At 56.8% G+C, this 21,485-nt stretch overlaps 1 protein-coding gene across 1 annotated transcript in view; it reads right to left on the bottom strand.

The window, feature by feature from the left end:
- The window catches only part of MYO7B (myosin VIIB), a 78,923-nt gene that overhangs the window by 3,593 nt on the left and 53,845 nt on the right, over positions 1–21,485 (bottom strand). The window contains exons 24-39 of the mRNA XM_011941676.1: positions 20,982–21,109; positions 13,756–13,882; positions 12,130–12,249; positions 10,860–11,033; positions 9,936–10,163; positions 8,707–8,874; positions 7,148–7,265; positions 6,930–7,056; positions 5,735–5,898; positions 4,470–4,651; positions 3,401–3,531; positions 2,945–3,102; positions 2,529–2,682; positions 1,878–2,033; positions 931–1,036; positions 12–125 (exon numbers count right to left, since the gene is read on the bottom strand). Coding sequence (XP_011797066.1) covers positions 12–125; positions 931–1,036; positions 1,878–2,033; positions 2,529–2,682; positions 2,945–3,102; positions 3,401–3,531; positions 4,470–4,651; positions 5,735–5,898; positions 6,930–7,056; positions 7,148–7,265; positions 8,707–8,874; positions 9,936–10,163; positions 10,860–11,033; positions 12,130–12,249; positions 13,756–13,882; positions 20,982–21,109 — 2,355 coding nt within the window. The remainder of the gene's footprint in view (positions 1–11; positions 126–930; positions 1,037–1,877; positions 2,034–2,528; positions 2,683–2,944; positions 3,103–3,400; positions 3,532–4,469; positions 4,652–5,734; positions 5,899–6,929; positions 7,057–7,147; positions 7,266–8,706; positions 8,875–9,935; positions 10,164–10,859; positions 11,034–12,129; positions 12,250–13,755; positions 13,883–20,981; positions 21,110–21,485) is intronic.

The raw sequence follows: 21,485 nt of genomic DNA, 5'->3' as shown, positions 1-21,485 counted from the left end.
GCCCAGCCCACCTTGTCTGCAATCTTGATGAAGAGACTGCAGCCCTCCCAGGAGGCCAGCTGCAGCCTGGTGGCAATGCTGTCACACACATCCCGCACCCGTGTGTTGGCAGCCACCTCCAGCATCTGGACAGAGAGGCAGCTGGTGAGGCCCGGGGCCTGGCTAGGGGCCAGCACAGCCCAGGATGAGCCTTCCTAGCCTGGCACCTTTGCTCCTTCATGAAACCTGGGTTGGATGTGGTCTGCCCTGAGCAGAACAAGCCTCCCTTCCAGAACCCTGGCCAGCAGCTCACACTGTTTAGTCCCAGCATTCGTTGCGCTGGGGCCCTGGAGGCCTGGCCTTTTGATTTGCCTTCAGAGCCCAGCAGCCAGACTGTGGGAACTTCCTGTTACTGGGACCTGAATGTCCCCAAGACCAAAAAGACCACCCTGCTGTTGGAGAGGGCGTGAGGCGACACTGCCCACCTTGGCCTCTCAGCCGGCTCCTCTTTGCTGCCCCTGGTGAAGGCCTCTGTGTCACGGCTGGGTCCTGGTGGTGTCCTACCTGTCCCCTGTCCCCTTTCTCCCCCAGCAGCCATGGCAGGCTCTGTGCACAAGGCACACACAGCGGGGACATCTCGCCCACACCCCAGCTGCTCAGAAGCCCCTAGGAGCCCCCAGATCCTGGGACTCACCTTTGCTGCCCACCCCTCTGTCCTCTCTCCTGTGTCCTGGGCCTGGATCCCCCAACTCATACCTTGGGACTGGCCTGACTTCCAAAGGGCAGGCGGGGCCTGCGTCCCATGGGGAGGGGGCAGGAGACTGGTGAGGATGGGACAGCCCTAGAAAAGGCTCTCCGGGGTTCCCAAGGAGCAGGCTGGGCCAGGAGGGAGGGTGCCGCATGGCCTTCGGAGGCCTGAAATTTGCCATGCAGGCCAGAGCAGGGCCTCACCTCGCTGGTGTCATTGGGGAAGTAGACCTTGTGGCAGATGCGGGAGATGTTCTGCTCTGCGGCCTCCACCTCCACCTGGTGCGGGGGCTGCTTCCGGGGCCCTGTCCTGAGGGGGAAGCGTGTGCTGCAGGTGCCACCCCCACCCTCATCCTCACCCATGCCCCAACCCCAATGCGGGCCCTAAACCATGTGCCAGAAATAAAAGAAAAATAACCCCAGTGACCATCACCGGGGTGGTTCCAGCCCCTTGCACATCCCAGGGGCTGCCTCTGGCTCGCGTGCGGCCTCAGCGGCAGCGACGCTGCAGCTGTGCCCGAAAGCCTGGGCCACACGTGGGGAAGGGCCAGGCCAGGAGGTGCCGGTGGGTGAGGCCGGCCGTGTTCTTGTTCTCACACAATAGAGGCATCGGGCAGGGGCCAGGGACTCTGGCAGGGCCTCTATGGGGCACCCACCTCCCCCTGTGACCATGGCTGCCACTGAAATCAGCCACTGCCACAGCCAACCTGCCCTCCTCACGGCCACAGGCCACGCCAGAGGAAGCAGGAGCGGTGGGGGAGAGCAAAGACGGCCAAGGAGGAGCTTCCCGGCTGTGGGCGGATGAGGGAGGCCGCATGGACTTGGAAGGATGGCCTCTAACCTCAGCCTTGAGGGCCTGGGCTGGGGCATCCAGGTCCCCCTCTATCCCCCAGGCAGTGCCTCTGTGCCACCGCCGGGCAGTGGTGGGCAGGGGAGCTGGTGGCTATGACGGAGCCTTCTCTCGACCCTCCTGGGCCTCACCCCCCACCCTCTTCTCTGGCGGCTCGGGGCCTGATCCTGCCTCCCAAGCTGACACTGGCTTCTGGAGAGTCCTCCTGGGACCATGAGCTCCTGGAGGGCTGGCCAGGCCCACGACATCCCAGGTCTGTGGGCCCAGGGTCAATGCTGGGGGCTGGAGGCACTCGGCTCACCTGAGGACCCTCTGGATGCGGCGGCCGCAGTCGGGGGCCAGCAGCTTCCCCCTCCGGGTGTCTATGAACTTTTGGGCATGGGGCAGCAGCCCCTTGCTGGGGGGGAAGAGGCCAGTGCAGAGCCACAGCAGCTGCCAGCCCCGCTCCTCGCTGTGCCTGGAAGATGGCATTTGTCAGCAGGGAAGGGCTCCTCAGGGGGCCCAGGCCAGGCAGGCACCTTGGGGAGCAGGGACGGATACGAGAACTACCTGAGGTCTAGAGGGCCCGAGGCTGGAAGGGCACCAGCCAAGCTGCACCATGCCAGCTGTGCCCAGCTGCCTGATGCCACGGGCTTTTGCACCCTCAGAATGGGGGTGGGTGGGCATTGCACCCATTTTGTGGAAGAGGACACTGAAACTCACAGAGGCCATGGCCTGCCAGGTCACACGCACGGGGTGGGAGCGGGCAGAGCCGTCCTCTCTTGCTCTGACCGCCCCTAGGACATCAGCAGAGCAGACCAAGGGCCCCAGCCCTTCCCACTGCTGATGCAGGCGCCCAGGCGGGGGTTCCGCTGCCACGAGCTGCGGTGTCTCCTCTGAGCCTCGGTCTGGCCTCAGGGGCTGGGATGAGGACTGAGGGTGACAGCGTGGGCCGGCCACCTCCCCAGCAGACCTGTTGGAGTTGTGCGTCAGCTGCTTCAGGATCTGGCAGTAGACCTCGTCCTGCAGGGCCGGGTGCTGCAGGGCCAGCGTGAAGATCTGGTCGGTGAGCTCCAGGCTGGGCCAGGCCTGCCGAGAGGGGTAGTCGCCCATGTACCGGAGGATGGGTGTGGCTGTCAAGGAGCACGGTGCTGGGGCGGCCCCACGCTGACCACAGACTGGGGATAGATGCTGACCCCGACCTAGGCCCCTTGCTGACCCCTGACCCCAGCCCTGCGGTGAGCCACGTGTGGGCTCTGTCCCCGCCACTCTGGGTTTCTCAGACTTCCTGGGCTCTTCTGCCCTAAAGCACAGCTGTAGGGCCAGGAGCCCCCGGGTGCCTCTGCCCTGGGGGTGACAAGGCGCAGGCAGGCTGGTGGGGAAGGATATCGACAAAGATCTGGCAGGCGATGTCCCAGAAGTCAACGTTGGCGTGGACTCGCTTGAGCAGTGGCTGTCGCAGCGGCTCAGAGGAATAGGCCCACAGGTGGCCGCGGGCACGGGCCAGGGGCAGCACGGCCATGCTCACTGTATCCTTCTCTGGAGCCCTGTGAGGTCAGAGGCTGGCATGAGGCCTGCCCTGTGGCCTTCTCTGTCCTCTGACACCCCTGGGTGGCTGTGGGAGGGCCAGAGCACCCCACCCTGCTGCAAGCCCCTCCTGACTCCCCTGGCCTGGGGAGGCCAGGCAGGCTCCACATGGGTGGCGTGGCCTCTCTGCAGCCCTCGGGGGGTGCAATGGGGCGGGACGGGGGTGCAATGGGGCGGGGCTGGGAGCGGGGGTGCAATGAGGCGAGGTGGGGCTGGGAGGTGGGGGCACAATGAGATGAAGTGCGGCTTGGGGGGCACCTGAAGAACTCGAAGGAGAACTCCTCCAGGGTATGCGGCTTTTCCTTGGGTGGTTCCTCGGGACGTGGCTCTGCAAGCTGCCCCTCCTGAGCCGCTAGCTTCCTCTTCTCTGGTGACATGGCGAGCAAGCTCTGGAGGGGGCACAGGCCTGTGGGTGCCCAGGAGCCACCACCCATGAGGCCCTTCCTGCAGGCTCCTCCCAGCCCGACGGCCTCAGTGACTTGGGAGGGGTCAGGCCCAGGGCTGGACAGGCCAGGGCTCACCCACACCCGTCACCTGCCGTGTGACCCAGGACCGTGACTCTGCCTCTCAGCGCCTCTCTCCTTTCCCTCGGGAAGATGGGTGCCAATGGCTGTGGCACCCACATCACCCGTTCTGGGAGCCACGGCACTCTGGGTTTCTCAGACCCCCAGCTCCCCTTCTCCATGGGGCGCCCTCTCACCCCAGCCCTACCTGCCTGGTCTGCCACCAACTTCAGGCCTCAGCACAAATGTCCCTCCCTCAGGGATGCCTTCCCAGACAGGGGGAACTCCCCACCCTATTATTTGTCCCTCTCCTTGGTGGCACTTTACATAGTTGCCATCCATGCATCATTATCTGCCCATATGTCTGCCCTGAGGGTGGAGCTGCTATGGTGCCCAGACTCATACCACAGGCACAGGGCCCATACTCGGCACTCAGTATGTCCATGTTACAATGCCTGCCATTCCTGCCTCCCGAGAGCCTGGTCTTGGCTGGGGTGGGTGGTTCCCTTGTGCGGGCAGAGACTTGGGCCCCCTTGGGTCAGAGTGTAAATGAGGCAGAGGAAGATTGGGTTTGTCTCCAGGACACAGCCGTGATGGAAGAGGGAGGGAACACCCATTCACTGAGCGCCTACTAAGTACCAAGAGCTGGGCTGGCACTGCACACACACCTTGCCACAAGAATGGTGGGGGCTGCCCAGGTGGCCCTCCTGGCCTCTGCTAGGTGGGCTGCAGGGCCTGAACTAGGCCTCCCAACTAGGCATCCCAGGACCGCTCCACCCTGCCCTCGGGTACCCAGGCTGAGGACAAGGGAGCGTGCCAGTTACCAGCAGCTGTGCCGAGGGCTTAGTGACCGTGGGGATGGTGTAGAGGCAGGCCGTGGGCACCAGCCCCGTCTTGCCTGTCCTGTCGTTCTGGCCGAGGGTCCAGTTCTCAGAGGCCAGCAGCCCTTGCTTCTTTGTCAGGACCAACAGGTCCCCCTTCTTGAAGGCCAGGAGGGTGGCGTCATCTGTAAGGGTAAGGAGGCTGCCATTTGCTGAGGGCTCTGCAGGGGCCAGAGGCTGTGCTGGCATTTTGTGGGTCATCTCCCTTGACGGATGAAACAGAGGTACAGAGTGGTGGGCAGAAGACCACTCCAAGAGTGAGCAATGGTGGGACTGGAACCTCGGGGGCCTCAGATGGCTGTCACCTGCTGCAGCCACACAGGCGCAGAGCCCAGGGTGGGCGGGGGCTCGAGAGCTCTGACTGCAGCCCTAGCCCTGGGAGACCCTCGGAAGGCTGACCAGGAGCCAGGGATGAGGGAGGGGAGGATGCACAGGCTGGCAGTCCCCACGCCTGGCCTCAGTGCTGCCTGCCTCTCTAGCCCGCTTCCTCATCTGGAATTTGGAGATGGTAATCCTCTTTCCCTCGTGCGGTGGCCGTGAGTACTGAATGGGGCAACAGGGCAGCACATCTCAGCTGACATTTCTCACTTGCCCAAGACCCCACGCACAGCCTCTACTGCTGCATCCCAACCAGCACCCCCTTCTGAAGTCCCTGCACTAACTGCACCACCCACTGCCCATGACTGCCCTGCCAGCAGCCTGGGCCAGCAGGGATCCTGGGGCTTTGTTATGCTCCCCCATAGCCCACAGACAAGCCCAGCTCTCGCTGGAGTGCCGGCTTGCAGGAGAGCTGCGGCCAAGAACTAGGCTCCCATCCCCTTGAGCTGTGTGACCCTGGGCGAGCTACTTCTATCTCTGGGCCTCTGGCCTCGTGTCTGTAAAATGGGATAATGGGGTGCTTCTGCAGCAGTGCACTGTGGGGATGGTGTTCAAAGCTTCCCTGGGCTGGAGGCTGGCCCTTCTCGGTGCTTCTGCAGCAGTGCAGTGCTGAGCGTGGCTGGCCTTGCAGGGCTGGAGACCACCTCCTTTAGCCCCTCATTTTGTAGAAGAGGAAGCAGAGAAGGTAGGGCCTGGTCTAAAGCTGCCCCCACAGAGCTTTGGGGCCCTCCCTCCCTCTGCTTGCCTTGCAGCTGCTGTGTGGAGATGAGCACGCCGCCTCCCTACAGACCCCCTGCGCGGCCCTCCCCCCACCCCACCCAGTTTGGCACCTGTGGCCTTCCTGTCCTGCAGGGCCATGGCGAACACGGACCTCTCCTTCAGGCCCTCCAGGAACAGGGCCACCAGCTCAGCGATGGCCACACTGCTGGGCGATGCAAACTCGTACTCCTCATGCATGGTGGAGAGCAGCAGCCTCTGCCTGCCCTGGGCCTCCCTGGAGACAGAGGGCAGCATGACCAGGAGCCCCCTCCACCTCCCCCTGATCCAGCCCCTCAACAGCCTCAGGAGGTGGGACTGGGGGTCCTGAGTCACAGATGAGGACATAGAGCTGCTCTACCAGGGCCAGGACCAGGACCAGGCCAGACACCACTGTGGGTCTGGACAAATGAAGGATGGCGGGGCACAGGGTCCCTCAGAGGCTGCAAGTGGTGCGGCCCGTGTGTGGGGCCGGCTCTGGGCAGATAATGAGGTGGCCGGTGGGCAGGGACACCACAGTGACGCTGCAAAGATCAGAGCTGAGCTGAGTCGGCGGCTCTGCCAGGTGCTTACTCTGAGCCACCGAGCCTCGGTGTGCCACAGTTTACTCATCTGCAGAACGGGTGATGCTGTCAGGACTTCATGGCATACAGGAAAGTGCCCAGCATGGACAGCCTCAGTGAGAGGTGGCCAGTGGGGAGCGGTGGCCACTGTACGCCTGGCACAGCCCAGAGATGCGTGTGCCACTCTGTCGTGTGCTTTAACCAAGGGGCGCTCTGGCAGGGCTTGGGTGGGGCTTCCCAAAAGGCATGAAAAAGTTTCCAACGAGAGCCATGGAGACCCCTGGGAGTGGGGGTCAGCCCCTGCCCTGCCCCGTGCCACACCAGGCACTGCCCCTTGCCGCTCTCCCAGACAATCTGTACCCTCCAGGCCACCAGTTCTCGTCCATGACAAAGAAAGGCGCCTTCTAATTAAGTGCACGCCAGAGGCTGCACGCTTCTGTGCCCTTTCCGGGTGGATCTGGGTTTCAAAGAGAAGCTGTGAGTGCAACCGTGATGCCCCAACGGAGCACTTCGTGGGCAGTGCAGCCTGGTGCGGGAGGGTGGGACTCCCAAGTACAGAGGACATCGTATACATTGATTCTTGTCTCACCACCCCGGCCTGTCACCCGGGAGCGCACGCCGCCCCTCTCCCCATCTCTCCCTGAGCCCCTAGATGCATCAATCCAAGGACTCAGGGTGTGAGGAGATCTTCCCTCAGGGCCCCCACCTGTTGGCGACCAGACCCATGACCTCTGGGAAAGAGAGCTCCAGCAGTGTCTTCTCCCGCTGGTCCAGGAAGCAAAGCCCCTTCCAGTTAACAGCCAAGATCAGCTGCGTCTTGGGCAGGCGGGGGCCTGGCCAGGAGAGACGGCAATGCGAAGGCTGCACGGGATCCCTGGGTGCCCAGCCCGTACCCGCTCCCCGCCCCCCGTCAGATGCCATTACCTGAGAGTGTGATGACTTCAAAGAGCCGGGAGAAGAGCAGCGGCCACTGCAGGCGGGCGGCGTCCACCACCTGCTCTCGAACGGCCAGCGGTGTGGCTTGCCTCTGAGTGTATGGGGCCTGAGAGGGGGATCCTGGATGTCACCTCCGTCACCTGCCTCCCCAGTGAATCCCTCACCCAGTGCTCAGGGTAAAAGAGTTGGTGGATCCTTCTGAGAAGCCTCTACTTAAAGCGAGGCCAGTGCCTGGAGACAGATCCTGCAGGGACGGACCTGGGACGTCTCCAGGGACTGGTGCAGCCCTATTCCTTTTTTTTTTTTTTTTTGCTTTTTTGAGACAGAGTCTCGCTCTGTCACCCAGGCTGAGTGCAGTGGTGTGATCTCGGCTCATCACAAGCTCCGCCTCCCAAGTTCAAGCAATTCTCCTGCCTCACAGCCTCCTGAGTAGCTGGGACTACAGGTGCATGCCACTGTGCCCGGCTAATTTCTGTAGTTTTAGTAGAGACAGGGTCTTGCCATGTTGGCCAGGCTGATCTCAAACTCCTGACCTCAGGTGATCCACCTGTCTTGGCTTCCCAAAGTGCTGGGATTACAGGCGTGAGCCACCGCGCCCAGCCTGGCGCTGCCCTATTCTACCTGGGAGGGGTGTGGGGACCCGTTAGGAGGAGGGAGGAAAGCTGTTCCCTGTCCCCTCATTAGCATGTGTAGGGCGGGGCTGCGCTAGCTGTGGAAGGCGCTGTGTGCCCCAGCCCAGGCTCGCTCTTGCCAGCCCATGCCTTGTGGGTCTGTGACTCGCTCTGTGCAGGAGGGTATCTTGCTCCGAATCTGTGTCCCGGGCGCTTCTCTCTTCTTCTCTGGAGCTCTGCTGTGTCTCTGGGGGCCTCTCTTGGGGACCACCTCTAGTTCCTTGTCTTCCAGTTTCCTTCCTTCCTCTTTCCTGACTCCCCACATTCACCCGGTCCTCTCCCCAGCACCACTGTGCTGTGTCCATCAGCGACCATAATATCCAACCGAACTTTCTTTTCACTGTTTGTTGAATACAGTGTTAGTTCTTTAAAAAGTGGCTACTATTCATATACTGGCTTTGGGAATGTAATAAATGCATCAAATCTGAAGGCCAATCTCAAAATATTCGACATATATCAAATGTTTAGAATGTCCATACACTCTGGCCCGGGGGGTTCCCACGCACCCAGCGAGGGGATGCTGAGGCTCAGGGGCAGGCAGAGGGGCCCCCAAGGCCATGGTATGGTCAGCAGTCAGCCGCTGTGGGTGCCCTCTCATGCCGAGAGGCCAGGGCCTGGCCAGACACTGCAGTGCAGACCAGCACAGGGACCCATCCAAGATGCCAGCTTGGAAGGAAGAAGGTGGCATGGGCCTGTGACAGAGAGCTGAACTGAGTAGACTGCTTAAACCTGAAGGGACGAGGCTCTACATAACTGTCAAGCTGAAGCTTGTTGTTCCCCAGGGGGTGGGGATTGTAGGGAGGGAATCCATCCACGAGCCCCCCACCACCTAAAGGAGAGCCCTCGGCTGGGTGCCTGAGCGGCATGCAAGCTGACCTTGGCGCAGGCGGCAGTGACGAGGCTCGCCCACCTGTCTAGGGGCTTGGTCCTGTACAGCCTGTGGGGGATGCAGCTGGGCAGCAGCTCCTGGACAGCCTGGCTCTCCGCTGAGGCGCCGAGCTGCACGTAGCAGTGCCGGGCCAGCAGCTCCACCAGCTCTTCCTCCTGCACGGCCCAGGGCACCCACGGGGGCGAGTGAGAGAAGTAAGGGCTCACCCTTCCCCAGGATGCCCCTGACCCGTGGCAGAGCTCCTGCCCCAGCACAGGGGAGCTAACCTGCAGCTCACGCAGGACCTTCCCCCTCCCTGCATGCCCTGACTGGGTCACCACACAGGCCGGGAATCCCCGAGGCCTCGGCCCGAGCCCACAGGCCCTCTGCCTGAGGACAACGGCTGCTCTCCAGTTCTGGCATGAACCCGGCAGGGTTGCTCTGAGTGGCAAGGTCCTTCCCCATCGGAGCTCCAGTCCTTGCTGGTCAAGAGAGACCAGTGGCCACCCCCGTGGAGTTTCTGCCGGGCTCAGCTGGACAGGACCCAAGAAGCCCCTTCGCTCTGGAAGACCAAAGCCTCGTGGAGCCTGGTGTCCCGTCACTCCCTGCCCATGCCGCCTCTTCCAGGTGGGCTTCCTGCGCTGCTGTGGCCGCCTCCCATGGGTCCCTGAACAGCATCTTCCTGACTCGGCACAAGGAGGGTTGTGCCTGCTGCCCCCAGAACTTCAGGGGCACAATCACTCTGCTTTCTCACAATCACCCTACAAAAGAGCCCCCGGTACGCTCTGCACAGTCCAGGTGAGAGCCCCTCCAGAACCAAAGTCAGATGAGGGCCCGAGACTCAGCTGTGACAGGACTTTCCAAGGTCACAATGCCAAGAAGAGGGGGAGGTGGGACTCAGGCATTAGGGCTCCAAGGCCACGTTCTCGACCACCAGGTCTCACTGCCCCATAAACAGAGCAGGAGAGGTGAGGCCAGGCAGGCCTGGGTCCTCTGGGACCTGGGAGCACGGACCCCGGAGGCTTGGACAAACCTGTGGCCTGGGGGAGGAGGAAACAGAGGCTGGGCCTGGAAGGGACCTGCACCCTGTGACCCCCTTTCCTGGCCCCCGTTCCGCTGCCCTCGGCCTCCTGCCCCTCCGCCTTCCCCCTGGCCTCAGAAGCCAGTTGGGTGCCTCCTCTACGGGATGCTTCCTGATGGCAAAGCCCAGGGTGGCCCTGGCTCTCAGGCCCCTCACCTTCTCGAAGCTGTATTCGCCAGACCAGACTCCGTGCAGGACTTGGCGGTAAATGAGCTCAGTGCTAACGGGGTCCTCCCGGGAGTCGTGCCAGGGCGTGAAGAATTCCTTCCGGAAGTAGATGCGCCAGGGTGACTGGCGCTGGCTCTCACCCCTCTCCTGGGCCAGCTGCTCACACTGGGCGATGGCATCCATTACGTGGTCACGCCCGCTGCCCAGGGACCAGAACTGAGGCCAGAGTGGGGGAGCAGGGGTTAGCAGCTGTTGCATGCCCCACCCCACAGGGATGCCCACCGTCAGCATGTGCAAGTGGAGGACAGGGCCTGGGGCCCTTGGAGCCCAGCGCGGGCTGAGTGGACACTGCTGAGCCCATGTAGACAACTGAAGGGCTTCTCCACACAGCAATGGCCTATCTGCCACTCCCCATTACTCTCCCTGCAGCCCCTTCCCTAAGGAGGCAGACATGAGTCCGGCCGATGTGACTCGGCCTCCGGTGCCTTGGTTGGCAGACTGGTGTGTGTCTGAGTCTGAGGGTGTGGAATTGGGGGTGCCTGTGTGGGCGGTGAGGGTCTGTGCTCGTGTGACCCTCCATGTTTGCTGCAAGGGCGTCCACAGCTCCTGGGCATGAGGGAGTTTGGAGCAGGAGACTGGTGTGAGTGCCTGATGTCTGTGCGTGGCAGCTGGGTGGGGACCAGGTGTGCCCGCGGCACTGCTGGGGCTGAGGTGCAGCTGCGAGGTGACCATGTGAGTGTGGGAGGACAGGCTGCTTGCTCTGTGTGTGTGTGTATGTGTGCACCTGCCTGTGCCTGGCGGCTGGGAGGGCAGGCGGTGGCCGGGCTGGAAAGGTGAGAGGGCTTGAGCCTCGGGGTGCCCTCCCTGGGTGTGTGAGGGAGGCGGGTGACGGGCAGGGTGCCTGGCCAGTACCTTGTCGTACACGGCGACCTGGAGGGAGAAGCCCAGGTGGTCGCTGAGGCCCTGCTTGTGAGCGATGTGCACGCACATTTCCCGAGATGTGGAGGCTGAGTCCACAGAGACGGTCAGGCTCTCTCCAGTGGCCAAGATGACTTGGATGGGGATGTGCTTCTTGGACTTGACAGCCTGGGGACAGATGAGATTCAGTTCCCCGGCCTCTCGGAACCTATGGACAAGAGGCCGGCCCCCCATCCACCACCTCCCTCCTCTCCCCAGTCCATGCGCTCTGCTTGCCATCCCGTGGGTTCCCGGGGGTGGGCCCTCTGAAGCCCCAGGCCACAGGCTTGGCATGGAAAACAAAATTCAGGCCAACAGGTGTTTGCTGCTGGGAGCACAGCCACCAGGCAAGAGCAATGTTAGCCACCAGCGTCCAGGTCCTCCTGGACCTCCAGCGGGGGCAGCCTCGGGCCACAGTGGCTGCTTTTATGAGAATCCTGAGTTTGGTGTGGTTCAGTGACTTCACCTCACAGAAGACCCGGAGCTCTTGGGAATCTGAGTCCAGGACTCGGGAACATTTTGGGGCCTTTATGTATCGTCCCCTTGTGTCAACATGCACAGCTACTGCAAGTTCACCTACAATTCCAGGGCTCATGGGAGGGAGCCCCTGTGGGCTCGGGGGCAGGGTGAAAACAGAAAGAAGGTGCAGCGGAAGTGACCCGCAGCTCCTGGTCTAGGGCACCTCAGGCCACAGGGCAAGCACCTGCCAGGGTTAGGCTGCGGCCAGAGCTTTGTGTAGAGCCAGGTGCAGGGGTGCTTTCGCCACCCTGGCTGGCTGTTCTGAATGACCCTTCCTGAGAAAACAGCGAGAACTCACAGATGACACAGTTGCCAAAGCAGGTTGAGGTGGCACATGTGCCCAACAGCAGTGCCAAGGATGCTAACCATGTGTGACCACTGCCCTTGTCACCAAGTGAAATGCCCTTGGAGGGGACAGCTGGAAGCAACTGGCACACTGTAATGCTAATGAATGGGTCTGGTGATCTTCCCCTTAGCTAGTGGGGCCCTAAAGGAGTATGGATTTGGAGATGGGGGCCACGCCTGGGGAGGCTGAGCCCCAGGGGCACTCACAGGGACCACTAGCATGGGAGGTACCACAGAGGAGATGGCAGGGCTCAGAGGACAAAGTTCTGTCCTAGAAGAAGGCACCCCATGAGTTATGTGGGGGGTCCCTGGGTGCCTGCACCACCCCACCCTGCCAGCTCCCACCCCTGCCGGCCCCTACCTGCAGTTCCAGCCAGGTGGGGGGCTCTGCACGCACCCCATTGGCATAGGTGCGTCTCAGGCGCTCGGCACAGAAGGGGCCATAGGTCGCCGGCCCTTGGCCAATGAAGTTCAGTAGATACTGGTAGGTGAGGAGGGGAGAAGGGAGGAAGACACTCAGAAAGGAGGCCAGTTTCTACTCACTGCCCAGGTGGACTTAAAAATTATAATACTCGACGTGTAAGGTACATTGAGGGGCATGCTCACACCTGTGAGAAGGAACATGGATCAGTGTGTTTCTGAGGAACAGTGGCAACATGTTTCAAACGGCGCATAGTCTGGACGTGTGCACACTCTTTGTTGCAACAATGCAGGACTATCCTAAAGGTGGATGTGTGGTTTTTGATCATGGTGGCATCTATGGAGACGAATGACTGGAAGATGAACTCTAAGTGCCCACTCACAACTCCAGTGCCTTCTGGAACAGAGAGGCACCACGCTGGCATCTCAGAGGCTGATTGCATGAGAAAACATAATAAAGATAGTAAATGAAAAGTGCAGGGCCAGGCACAGCGGCTCACGCCTATAATCCCAGCACTTTGGGAGGCCAAGGTGGGAGGATCACCTGAGGTCAGGAGTTTGAGGCCAGCCTGGCCAACATGGTGAAACCCTGTCTCTACTAAAAATACAAAAATTAGCCTGGTGCGGTGATGCGCACCTGTAGTCCCAGCTACTCTCGAGGCTGAGGCAGAAGAATTGCTTGAACCCGGGAGGCAGAGGATGCAGTGAGCCGAGATGGCGCCACTGCACTCCAACCTGGGTGACAGAGCGAGATTCCATCTCAAAAATAAAAATAAAAAAAATAAAGGCAGAAGAATCCATGTCCCAGACATGTTTGAGAAAACGCGTTGAAGCTCTTTTTGTGTCACAGAAAGATGTTGTTTCTTCTGCCTTGGGGTGGGGAGGGACAGCCTGGAAGGGTTTACTGGTGTCAGGAGCAGCCTGAGTGCCATGTACAGATGGCCTCAGTGACCGTGGCTCCTGCTGTCCCCAAGGGGATATGTGAGAAAGTGTTTTCTGTTTGATCATAAGAACCCTGTAACACCAGGAAAGACCAGAAGAAAATATTAATGGAAGTTACCTCTGAGTGTGGGGATGACTTTTATTTTGGCTTTAGATGTTCTGGATTTTCATATTTTAATTTTATAATCAGAATTTAAAGGTATATGAAGTCAGTGAAGCTTGGGTCTACTAACACTTGGCCAACCCACCTCCACTTTCAGTCCTAAGAACTAGAAAGAGGCGCCGCGGCCCATCTCCAGGCAGGGCCCATTCCTGGACACCTGTCTTTTCAAGGCCCCTGTCATCTACCTTCTCATTTTAGTCTTGAAGCACCATCCTGGCACCTGAACCAAAGTGAAATGACCCTGCAGACCGTGCATAGGGGCTGGAAGGAGCCAGGAACAGGGTCCTCTTTTTCAGATGGGGAAACCGAGGCCTGTGGAAACACAGGCACGGCTGCCCATCTGGCCTGCAGGAGCAGGAGAAACGGGCCACAGACTGGGATTTGTGGACCTGCTCCAGGGCCAGGGGCTACCTATGCTCCCACCGTAACCTGCCCCCTGCCCGCCCTCCTGGGCCCTCTCACCTTCATGAACCTCTCTGAGGGTGGGAAGCAGCCGAGGCAGAGGCTGAGCAGGATCCAGCCCCGGGCCAGGCTGCTTGTTTTGAAGTTCTCCGAGAGCTGCTTGCAGATTTGGCAGTAAATCTCATCCCTGAAAGACAGAGACCATTGGGAGAGTAGGCTGGGGGCTGGAGAAGGAGAGGAGACAGGGGTACCTGGGCACATAGCTCTTCTGCACCTGTGGGGGGTCCCATATGCAGGGCACCTCTCCAGCACTGGGGCCCTGCCCAGCCTCTTCTCTCAGGACAGTGCCACCAGGCTCTGCATTCCTACTCCATTCCTCTCCCGTGGCCTGTGCTCTCCGTCCTTTAGCGTGGGGCTCGGCTTCAGGAAGGAACGGGTTCTCCAGTCACAGCCCGTCCTCAGCAGCTGCACCCTTTGCACAGCCCATCTACTCCCAGATGTGTGGGATCCCCAGCCTCATGGTGAGATCTAGCCTCACAATGATTACGTTCATCTCTCCCTCTGCCTTGAGGCCCCACCTCCCTCCCTGAATGCAGCCCCTCCCCTCCACAGCAGAGAGAAAAGTGAGGACTTCATGAGAACCACTCAACCCCATCTCCTGACCCTTTCCACTCCCACAGTCTATGGCGCTTCCCCACTCCTGGAAGGGGTGTGTTGGGGACGGTTCTCTCCTGCGTCCTTCCTCATGGACTCAAGCCTCTATCATGCTATCAAAGTGGCCCATTAGCACCTCAAATCCCACGTCTCCAGAGGCCAGCATCTTTCCCCTAATACTCCGTGGTGTGCTGGTAAATGTTTATCAACCAGCTCCCCAGGAAGGAAAGCATAGCATTGGCTTATTTCTGTGGTGTAAATGTTCCCACCAAAGCCAATGTCAACTGCGACATGACGTCACCAAACAGAGTTGGGAAGCAATGTGCATGGCTGCCTCTCTGAGTTCCTGCATCCCTTCTCTTTCTGCACTCTACAGGCATCTCCATCAGCCATTCACTCAAACTGGCAATCTGGGGGTCATCCTGGAGCCCTCTCATCCCTCCATTCCCCCAATCCAACCAGCCCCCACCATCCATCCAGCTCCCACAATCCAACCAGCCCCCAAAACCCAACCAGCCCCCATAATCCAACTGGCCCCCACCATCCAACCAGCCCCCACCATCCAACCGGCCCCCACAACCCAACCAGCCCCCATAATCCACTGGCCCCCACCATCCAACTAACCCCCACCATCCAACCAGCCACACATGCTGCCATCTGTCTCCTGCATGTTTCCTCTGTCCCCTCCTCTTGGCTCCTGTTCCTTGGGCAATTCCTCATCAGCTCTCTCTGGATCTCTGTAGCAGCCCTGCCTGGCCTCCCAGCCCCAGGCTCCATCCTGCCACATTGCCAGGGAGGTCTTTCTGGAAGTCAAATATGATCAAGATCCTCTCTTGCTTAAAACTTTCCCCACTTCCCTTAGGATAGAATCGAAGCTCCATGCTCCAACTATGGCAAACCACTCAGAAATTCCAGACCCTATGGGCTGTCTCAAGGGTGACTATTGCAGGCCAAAAGAGTGAGGGTGGTGATCAACTCAGTATACCACTGGAGGCTATATGAGTAAACAGCAAACTGTTCTCATAAAAGCAGAATGTTGGCAAACTGACAAACTGTGTCTGCTGCCCAGAAGGATTGCTGATGGCAGGCTACGACCCAGGCACAGGTGTTTCTTGTGATTATCTACAGGGCACATCTGAAGCCTGTAATAATATGAACCTGTGATCAATTAAGCAGCTGACCAATTGTTACCTCCTCCTCCCTGCTCATGCTACCCAATACATACTAAGAGCTGAAGCAGCTCAGGGTGGGCGTTGCCTTTGCGCACTAGGAGTGGGGAGCCCTTCTTCCCCTGGCCTGTTCCTTTAATACTGCTTCTTTTGTCTTAAGTTTTCATTTCTACATTCATCCCCCTTCGTTCCGTCTCATAATTATGGTCTCAAGTAGTGACAGTAGTAACTCTCGTAATGACGGTCTTAAGTAGTAACAGTGGCAAACTGTGGCAAATGGTGCCTGGACAGGAACACAACAGGGACAATCAGGGACAAACAGACCTGAAGGGACCTGCAGGGACACACAGAGATAAGTAGGGATAAATAGAAATAGAGATAAATAGAGACAAAGAGAGACAAGTAGGGAAAGACAGGGACTTGCAGGAACTAACAGGGACTATAGGGACAGGCAGGGATAGATAAGGACTAGCAAAGACTAGAAGAGACGAGCAAAGACTAGCAGAAATTTGCAGGGACAGACAGGAACAGATCAAGACAGATAGGGTCCTACAGGGACTTGAGCGAGGAAGGTCTGCTGGAGCAAAAAAAAAAAATCCCAGAAAAAACTAAAAACCAGGCGAACGAGAACCCCGTTTCAAGTCTGCTGGCAGCATAAGGTTAGTGCTCTAAAAAGGCACTGGTCAGTGTCCTACAGGTACAAAGAACGGGAAGTTTTCGAATCAGGGTAACACGGGGAAGAATTTGGTTCTTTTCTCTTTTTTGTTTGGAGTTTGGTACGTACCATCTTTTTGTCATTATTTCAGGGTTTGAGATAATTTTTTGCCCCACCTACAGCACCTATCGAAAGTGGTGAACAGGAGAGGAAGGATGAAAATTGGCTTGTACCATCTTCTTTTGTGGCTACAGAAAGGCTAACTTCAGCTTTGTCTTTCGTGGTTTGTAAACGTGCGCTGGCACCTGTGAGATGTGCAGAGGACTTGGGAGGTTTTCTGAGAGCTTGTCAAGATGTGGGAACTGAGCTTCATTGCTCTGCAAATGTTGACTCGGGCAATGGCTAATTTGGTAGCTGACAGATCTAAAAGAAGCCAATGGGTTAAGCCCTGAAGTGGGAAAATGTTGTAAGTGTAGGAAAATTGGACATTTCAAAAAAAAACACTGCCAGACCTCTGGGCAAATCCTATAACACAGTCCCCCTCTGAACAGAAAAAACGCCAAGACTGCCCTCATTACAACAAAGGAAATCACTGGGCTCATCAACGCCACTCACAATTTCATCAAAATGGCACTCATTTCTCATCTGGAAATGAGAAGGGGGCCTGGACCCGGGCACCTCAAACGATGAGGGCACTCCCCGTCCAGGCCACAGCTCTGTTTCAGGGCTGGGTCTCCAGAGGTACACCGATTCCCTCTTCCCAGGACTGCCTGGAAACGCGGGATTGGATCTCCCAGGCAGAGTGTGTTACGTTAACTGGAGGAGACAAACTCACCAAGATTCCCATTGGTATTTGGGGACCTTTGCCAACAGGATACGTGGGATTAATGTGAGGTAAAAGCTGTATTAACTTACAGAGTATTATTGTAACCCCAGGAGTTGTTGATTGGGATTGTGAAGGAGAAATTCAGGTGGTGGTGATGTCACAAGGCCTTTGGGTTTTCGAACCGGGAGAATATTTACTTAACTGTTGCTTGTTCCCTGTAAATGGTACCCTTCTCTACGTAAGAAGTGAGGAGGTCAGGGATTTGGAAGTACAACTAGGAGAGAGATGTGTCTATCACAACCCACAGCATCTAGTAGATCCACTTGTGCAGTGTGAATTGAAGAAAGTAGGCTTTGTGGGCTTATGGATACGGTCTCTCACGGTAATAGAGCTTGAGGATTTTTTTTTTTTTTTTACTGAGTTATTGCACGAGAAGGATAAACTCTTGATTTGTTTTCTCTGTGTCTTCCGTTGATCAGAAAGAGCCTGGCTCTTGCTATCAATGGAGTTTTACCCCGCGGTAATTAACCAAAGAGGCAGAAGCTGAGTTGCAGCTTGTGAAGTGGATGCTTCAGCAACAGCATGCCTCCCGGCTGCAGCCACAAAAGCCTTTGCTTCTGTTTCAGTAGATTCACTAACGGGAACGACGGTATGCTTGTGTTTTCACAGGAAATGAACAAACCATGTGGGTGCCCTCAGGTCTGTGCGACCATCCAACGGGAGACTGGAGAGACCCATGGATCCCAACCATGGGCCTGGTTCCCCAGCTGAATGCGAAGATGGAACACACCACCGACCGGCAATTAAGGGCTGCGCAGCCTGCAATTGCCTTTCTCAATTCAAAAACAAAAAGGGAGGGAGGTTGCAGTCTGAAAGAGGGTCGTGACCAACTCAGTACACCACTAGAGGCTATATGAGCAAACAGCAAACTGTTCTCATAAAAGCAGAATGTTGGCAAACTGACAAACTGTGTCTACTGCCTGGAAGGAATGCCAAGGGCAGTCATGATCCAGGCACAAGTGTTCTGATTATCTACAGGGCACGTCTGAAGCCTGTTAGTAATAACATGAACCTGTGATCAGTTAAGCAGCTGACCAATCGTTACCTCCTCCTCCTCCCTGCTCATTCGACCCAATAAATACTAAGGGCGGAAGCAGCTCAGGGCAGGGGCTGTCTTTACTGACTAGGAGCAGGGACTCCTTCTTCCCCTGGCCCCTTCCTTTAATACAGCTTCTTTTGTCTTAAGTTTTCATTTCTACGTTTGTCCCCCTTCCACCTCATAATAACGGTCTCAAGTAGTGACAGTAGTAACTGTAGTCGTGACGGTCTCAGTAACCATGGCAGTCTGTCACAGGTGACCTGTTACCCTTTTCCTCTGGCAAACACCCCTCCTCCTTCCTGGCCCAGGTAGGCACTAAGGTCACTCCTCCTTGGTGCCCCTATGGAGCCCTGAACAAACCTCCATCTTAGCCCATACTGGTGGTATGAATTTCCTGGTCCTCTCGTGCCCCCCAACTAAAGGGTGAGCTCCTCCAGGACAGACTCATGTCTTCATCTCTGTCCCCGGCCCTCAGGCTAGGGCCTGACCCAGAGTGGGTAATGAGCAAGTGTGTATGGAATGTGTGACAGATGTGGAACGGGGCATCTGCTTTGGGAATTTCACCAAGCCCCCACAGCCAAGGACAAATGGATGCTCACATCCAACATTCTAAAGAGACACATTCTTGTAGGATTTACTAAAAGGTGGCAGAACTAGTGCAGCCACCAAGCCACCTCCAGCCTGCATAAGGGAAGATAAGAAATTTGGAATGTGATCCTGGAAGGGACTTCATGGGGGTAGAGAGATCTGTGGCCCATTTCTACTCCCTGTAAGTGACGAGGGTGGTGAGGGGGACCCCAGGAGAACTGCCAAGAGAGATGGGGGCTGCCAGAGAAGAGACCCCTGTCACTCCCCATCTGATGCCTGCTGAGCTCCAAAAGCCCATTTGCCACCTCCCAGGGTACTAGAATAGAGCCTGTTGACTGAGTTCTTGCCAGTGCTTGATTTTTGTACCCTGGAGTTAGGGACCTCCATGAACAAAGAGATTAGTGCCTGCTTGCTCCTGGAGAATTCTGAGCCCATCCTGATGGGCCAGGAGGAGAGAGGACAGGAGACAGGAGCTACACAGGTACTGTATGGTTGGGCAGGCATGAGCTTCCTGCTGACCAAAAGATGTCATGGAAGGAGCTGAGCTTCAGGCATCTAGATGGGATCCCGCACAAGCAGGAGCCCATTTTCTAGAAGACCCCAGCAGGAAGAGGCTGTGGGATGTTCCACTTCAGCCTAGAGTCAGTAGGAAGTCTCGAGGGATCAGTGTTGGACAGTATCACTGCTGGACACCAGCACTGTATGGCAGTGCCTACAGGGGGTGTCTGAAGAACCCAAAGTACATATCATTCAAACACAACTTTTATGTGTCTGTCATATTGGAGGGTGTGGTGGCCAGTGAGGATTAACCATGAGAGAATTAGAACCAGCTAAGTCAAAAGACTTGGCCAGCTAGTGTCAGGCAGGCAGCTAAAACTTGAGTAGGAGCCCTGTAGTCTTACTGGCTTGAAGAACCAGAGGAGCGAGTTTGGGGTACCCACAGCAGCTTGAAAGTGAGAAAGGAAATCTTGGAATAAAGAGAATCAGAGGAGTCCTAAACTTTGCACATAAAATCTTCCCAAATCTCTGGTTGGCCCCTGACATGCATGGTGGGGCAGACTCCAAGTACTCTAGCCAAGGCTAAAATAATGAAACAGGGATTCTAGCTTCTGCTTATCTTGGTGGAGACAGAGTTTGAGTCCAGCCAAAGTAGTTGCCTCCTAAACTAAAAAGTCAATGCTCTTTGAAAGAGTATAACAGAATCCAGAGTCTCTAACATATCATCCTCAACGTCCAGGATACAACCCAAAAGTACTAGACTTACGAGGAAAAAACAGTCAAGTACCACATATGTGAGGAAACAAACACACCACCATTCTCAACAGAAAAGACAGTTAATAGAGACTGACCCTGAGATGACCCAGGTATTGGATTTGCAGAAAAGATTTAAAAACTACTGTAACTCTGCTCAAGGATATAAAGGAAACAATGCTCATAGTGAATGAACAAATAGGAAATCTTGGCACAGAAATATAAAAAAGACCCAAGTACAAATTCTAGAACTGAAAAATACAATATCTGAAATAAAAAATTTGTTGGATGGATATGACAGCAGACTGGGGACGACAAAAGATCAGTAAATTTGAAGACAGGTCAATAGAAACTATTCAATCTAAAGAACACAGAGAAAAAAGAAAAGATAAGCGGACCCCTAGGTATCCGAAGAACAATATAAAATAATCTTACAGAGGCTTAAGTAGATTTTGAAGGAAAGGAGAGAGACAGAATGAGGTAGAAAAAATATGTGAAGAAATAATGACCAACAGTTTCCCAAATTTTGTTTAAAGTATTAACCTAAAGTAAGTGAACCCCTACAACACAGTAGTCTGTCCCTTAAAGCAGTGAACAATCAGCCTCTGTATCTTTGAATTCTGCTTCTACGCATTCAGCCAACATGGAGGGGAACTGCAGTGTTTGCAGGCTGACTATACATGTTTCTTCTAATTGGTATAGAAACCCATTCCTATAAAGCAAATTGTATATAAAGCACAAAATATATCATATAAATGAGGAAGCCATTCATTTACATGGCCCTGCACTACAGCCTGTTCTAAAAGGAATCACTGGTCCGTGATGACTCTTTTCCTAGAACCAGGTTTTACTCATGGCTTTTTTTAAAGGCAGAGCACGTAGAGAACCCTTGGTGCTATGACATCTGCTGTCCCGAGACCCAGCCTGCAGGCTGCAGGACAGGGAGGTGTCAAAGGGGTGGTGGGGGAGGCTGTGGCCATGGGCTGAGAGCCAGCAAGGGGATCTGATGCTCTGAATGGGGCTGGGATGCGAGTGGGCACTGACCTGAGGCTGGGCCGCAGGATGGCGTAGCCCACAATGAAGTGCACCTTCTCCAGGTTGGACATGGGCCGGTCTGCACCAAGGCCATCGGACTCCAATGCCTCCTCTCCAATGTTCAGCTGGCTGGCAACCTTGAAACCCAAAGGCAGCCATCAGGACAGCTATAATTCTCCCCATCTGCCAAGCAGGAAACCGGTGCACAGGGAGGGAAGCAATAGACTGGAACCCTGCAGCAGGCCAGCAGCAGAGCTGGGAGCAGAGATTCTGTGCCCTGGGCTCACCTGGCCCGTGATCCGGGAGGACCGCTTCAGCTTCATGGAGGAGATATCCTTGGTTCCTTTGTCCTTGCGGCCAGGTATCTGTGGAGGGAGACAGTTCCCTCAGGAAGGTGAGCCTGGGCTCACCTCAGTGATGCTGACCCCACAGCCCCCTGGAGTGGAGCACACGTCCCTCTTACCCAGCCATTTCTTGGCCCGATTTATAAAGCACCATGCAGTCCCTCAGCTC

The sequence above is a fragment of the Colobus angolensis genome, unplaced genomic scaffold (genome assembly GCF_000951035.1).
Source record: "Colobus angolensis palliatus isolate OR3802 unplaced genomic scaffold, Cang.pa_1.0 Scaffold20, whole genome shotgun sequence".
Classification (NCBI taxonomy): Eukaryota; Metazoa; Chordata; class Mammalia; order Primates; family Cercopithecidae; genus Colobus; species Colobus angolensis.
Note: the sequence above shows the minus strand (reverse complement) of the source record. Positions and strands in the feature narration are given on the sequence as shown.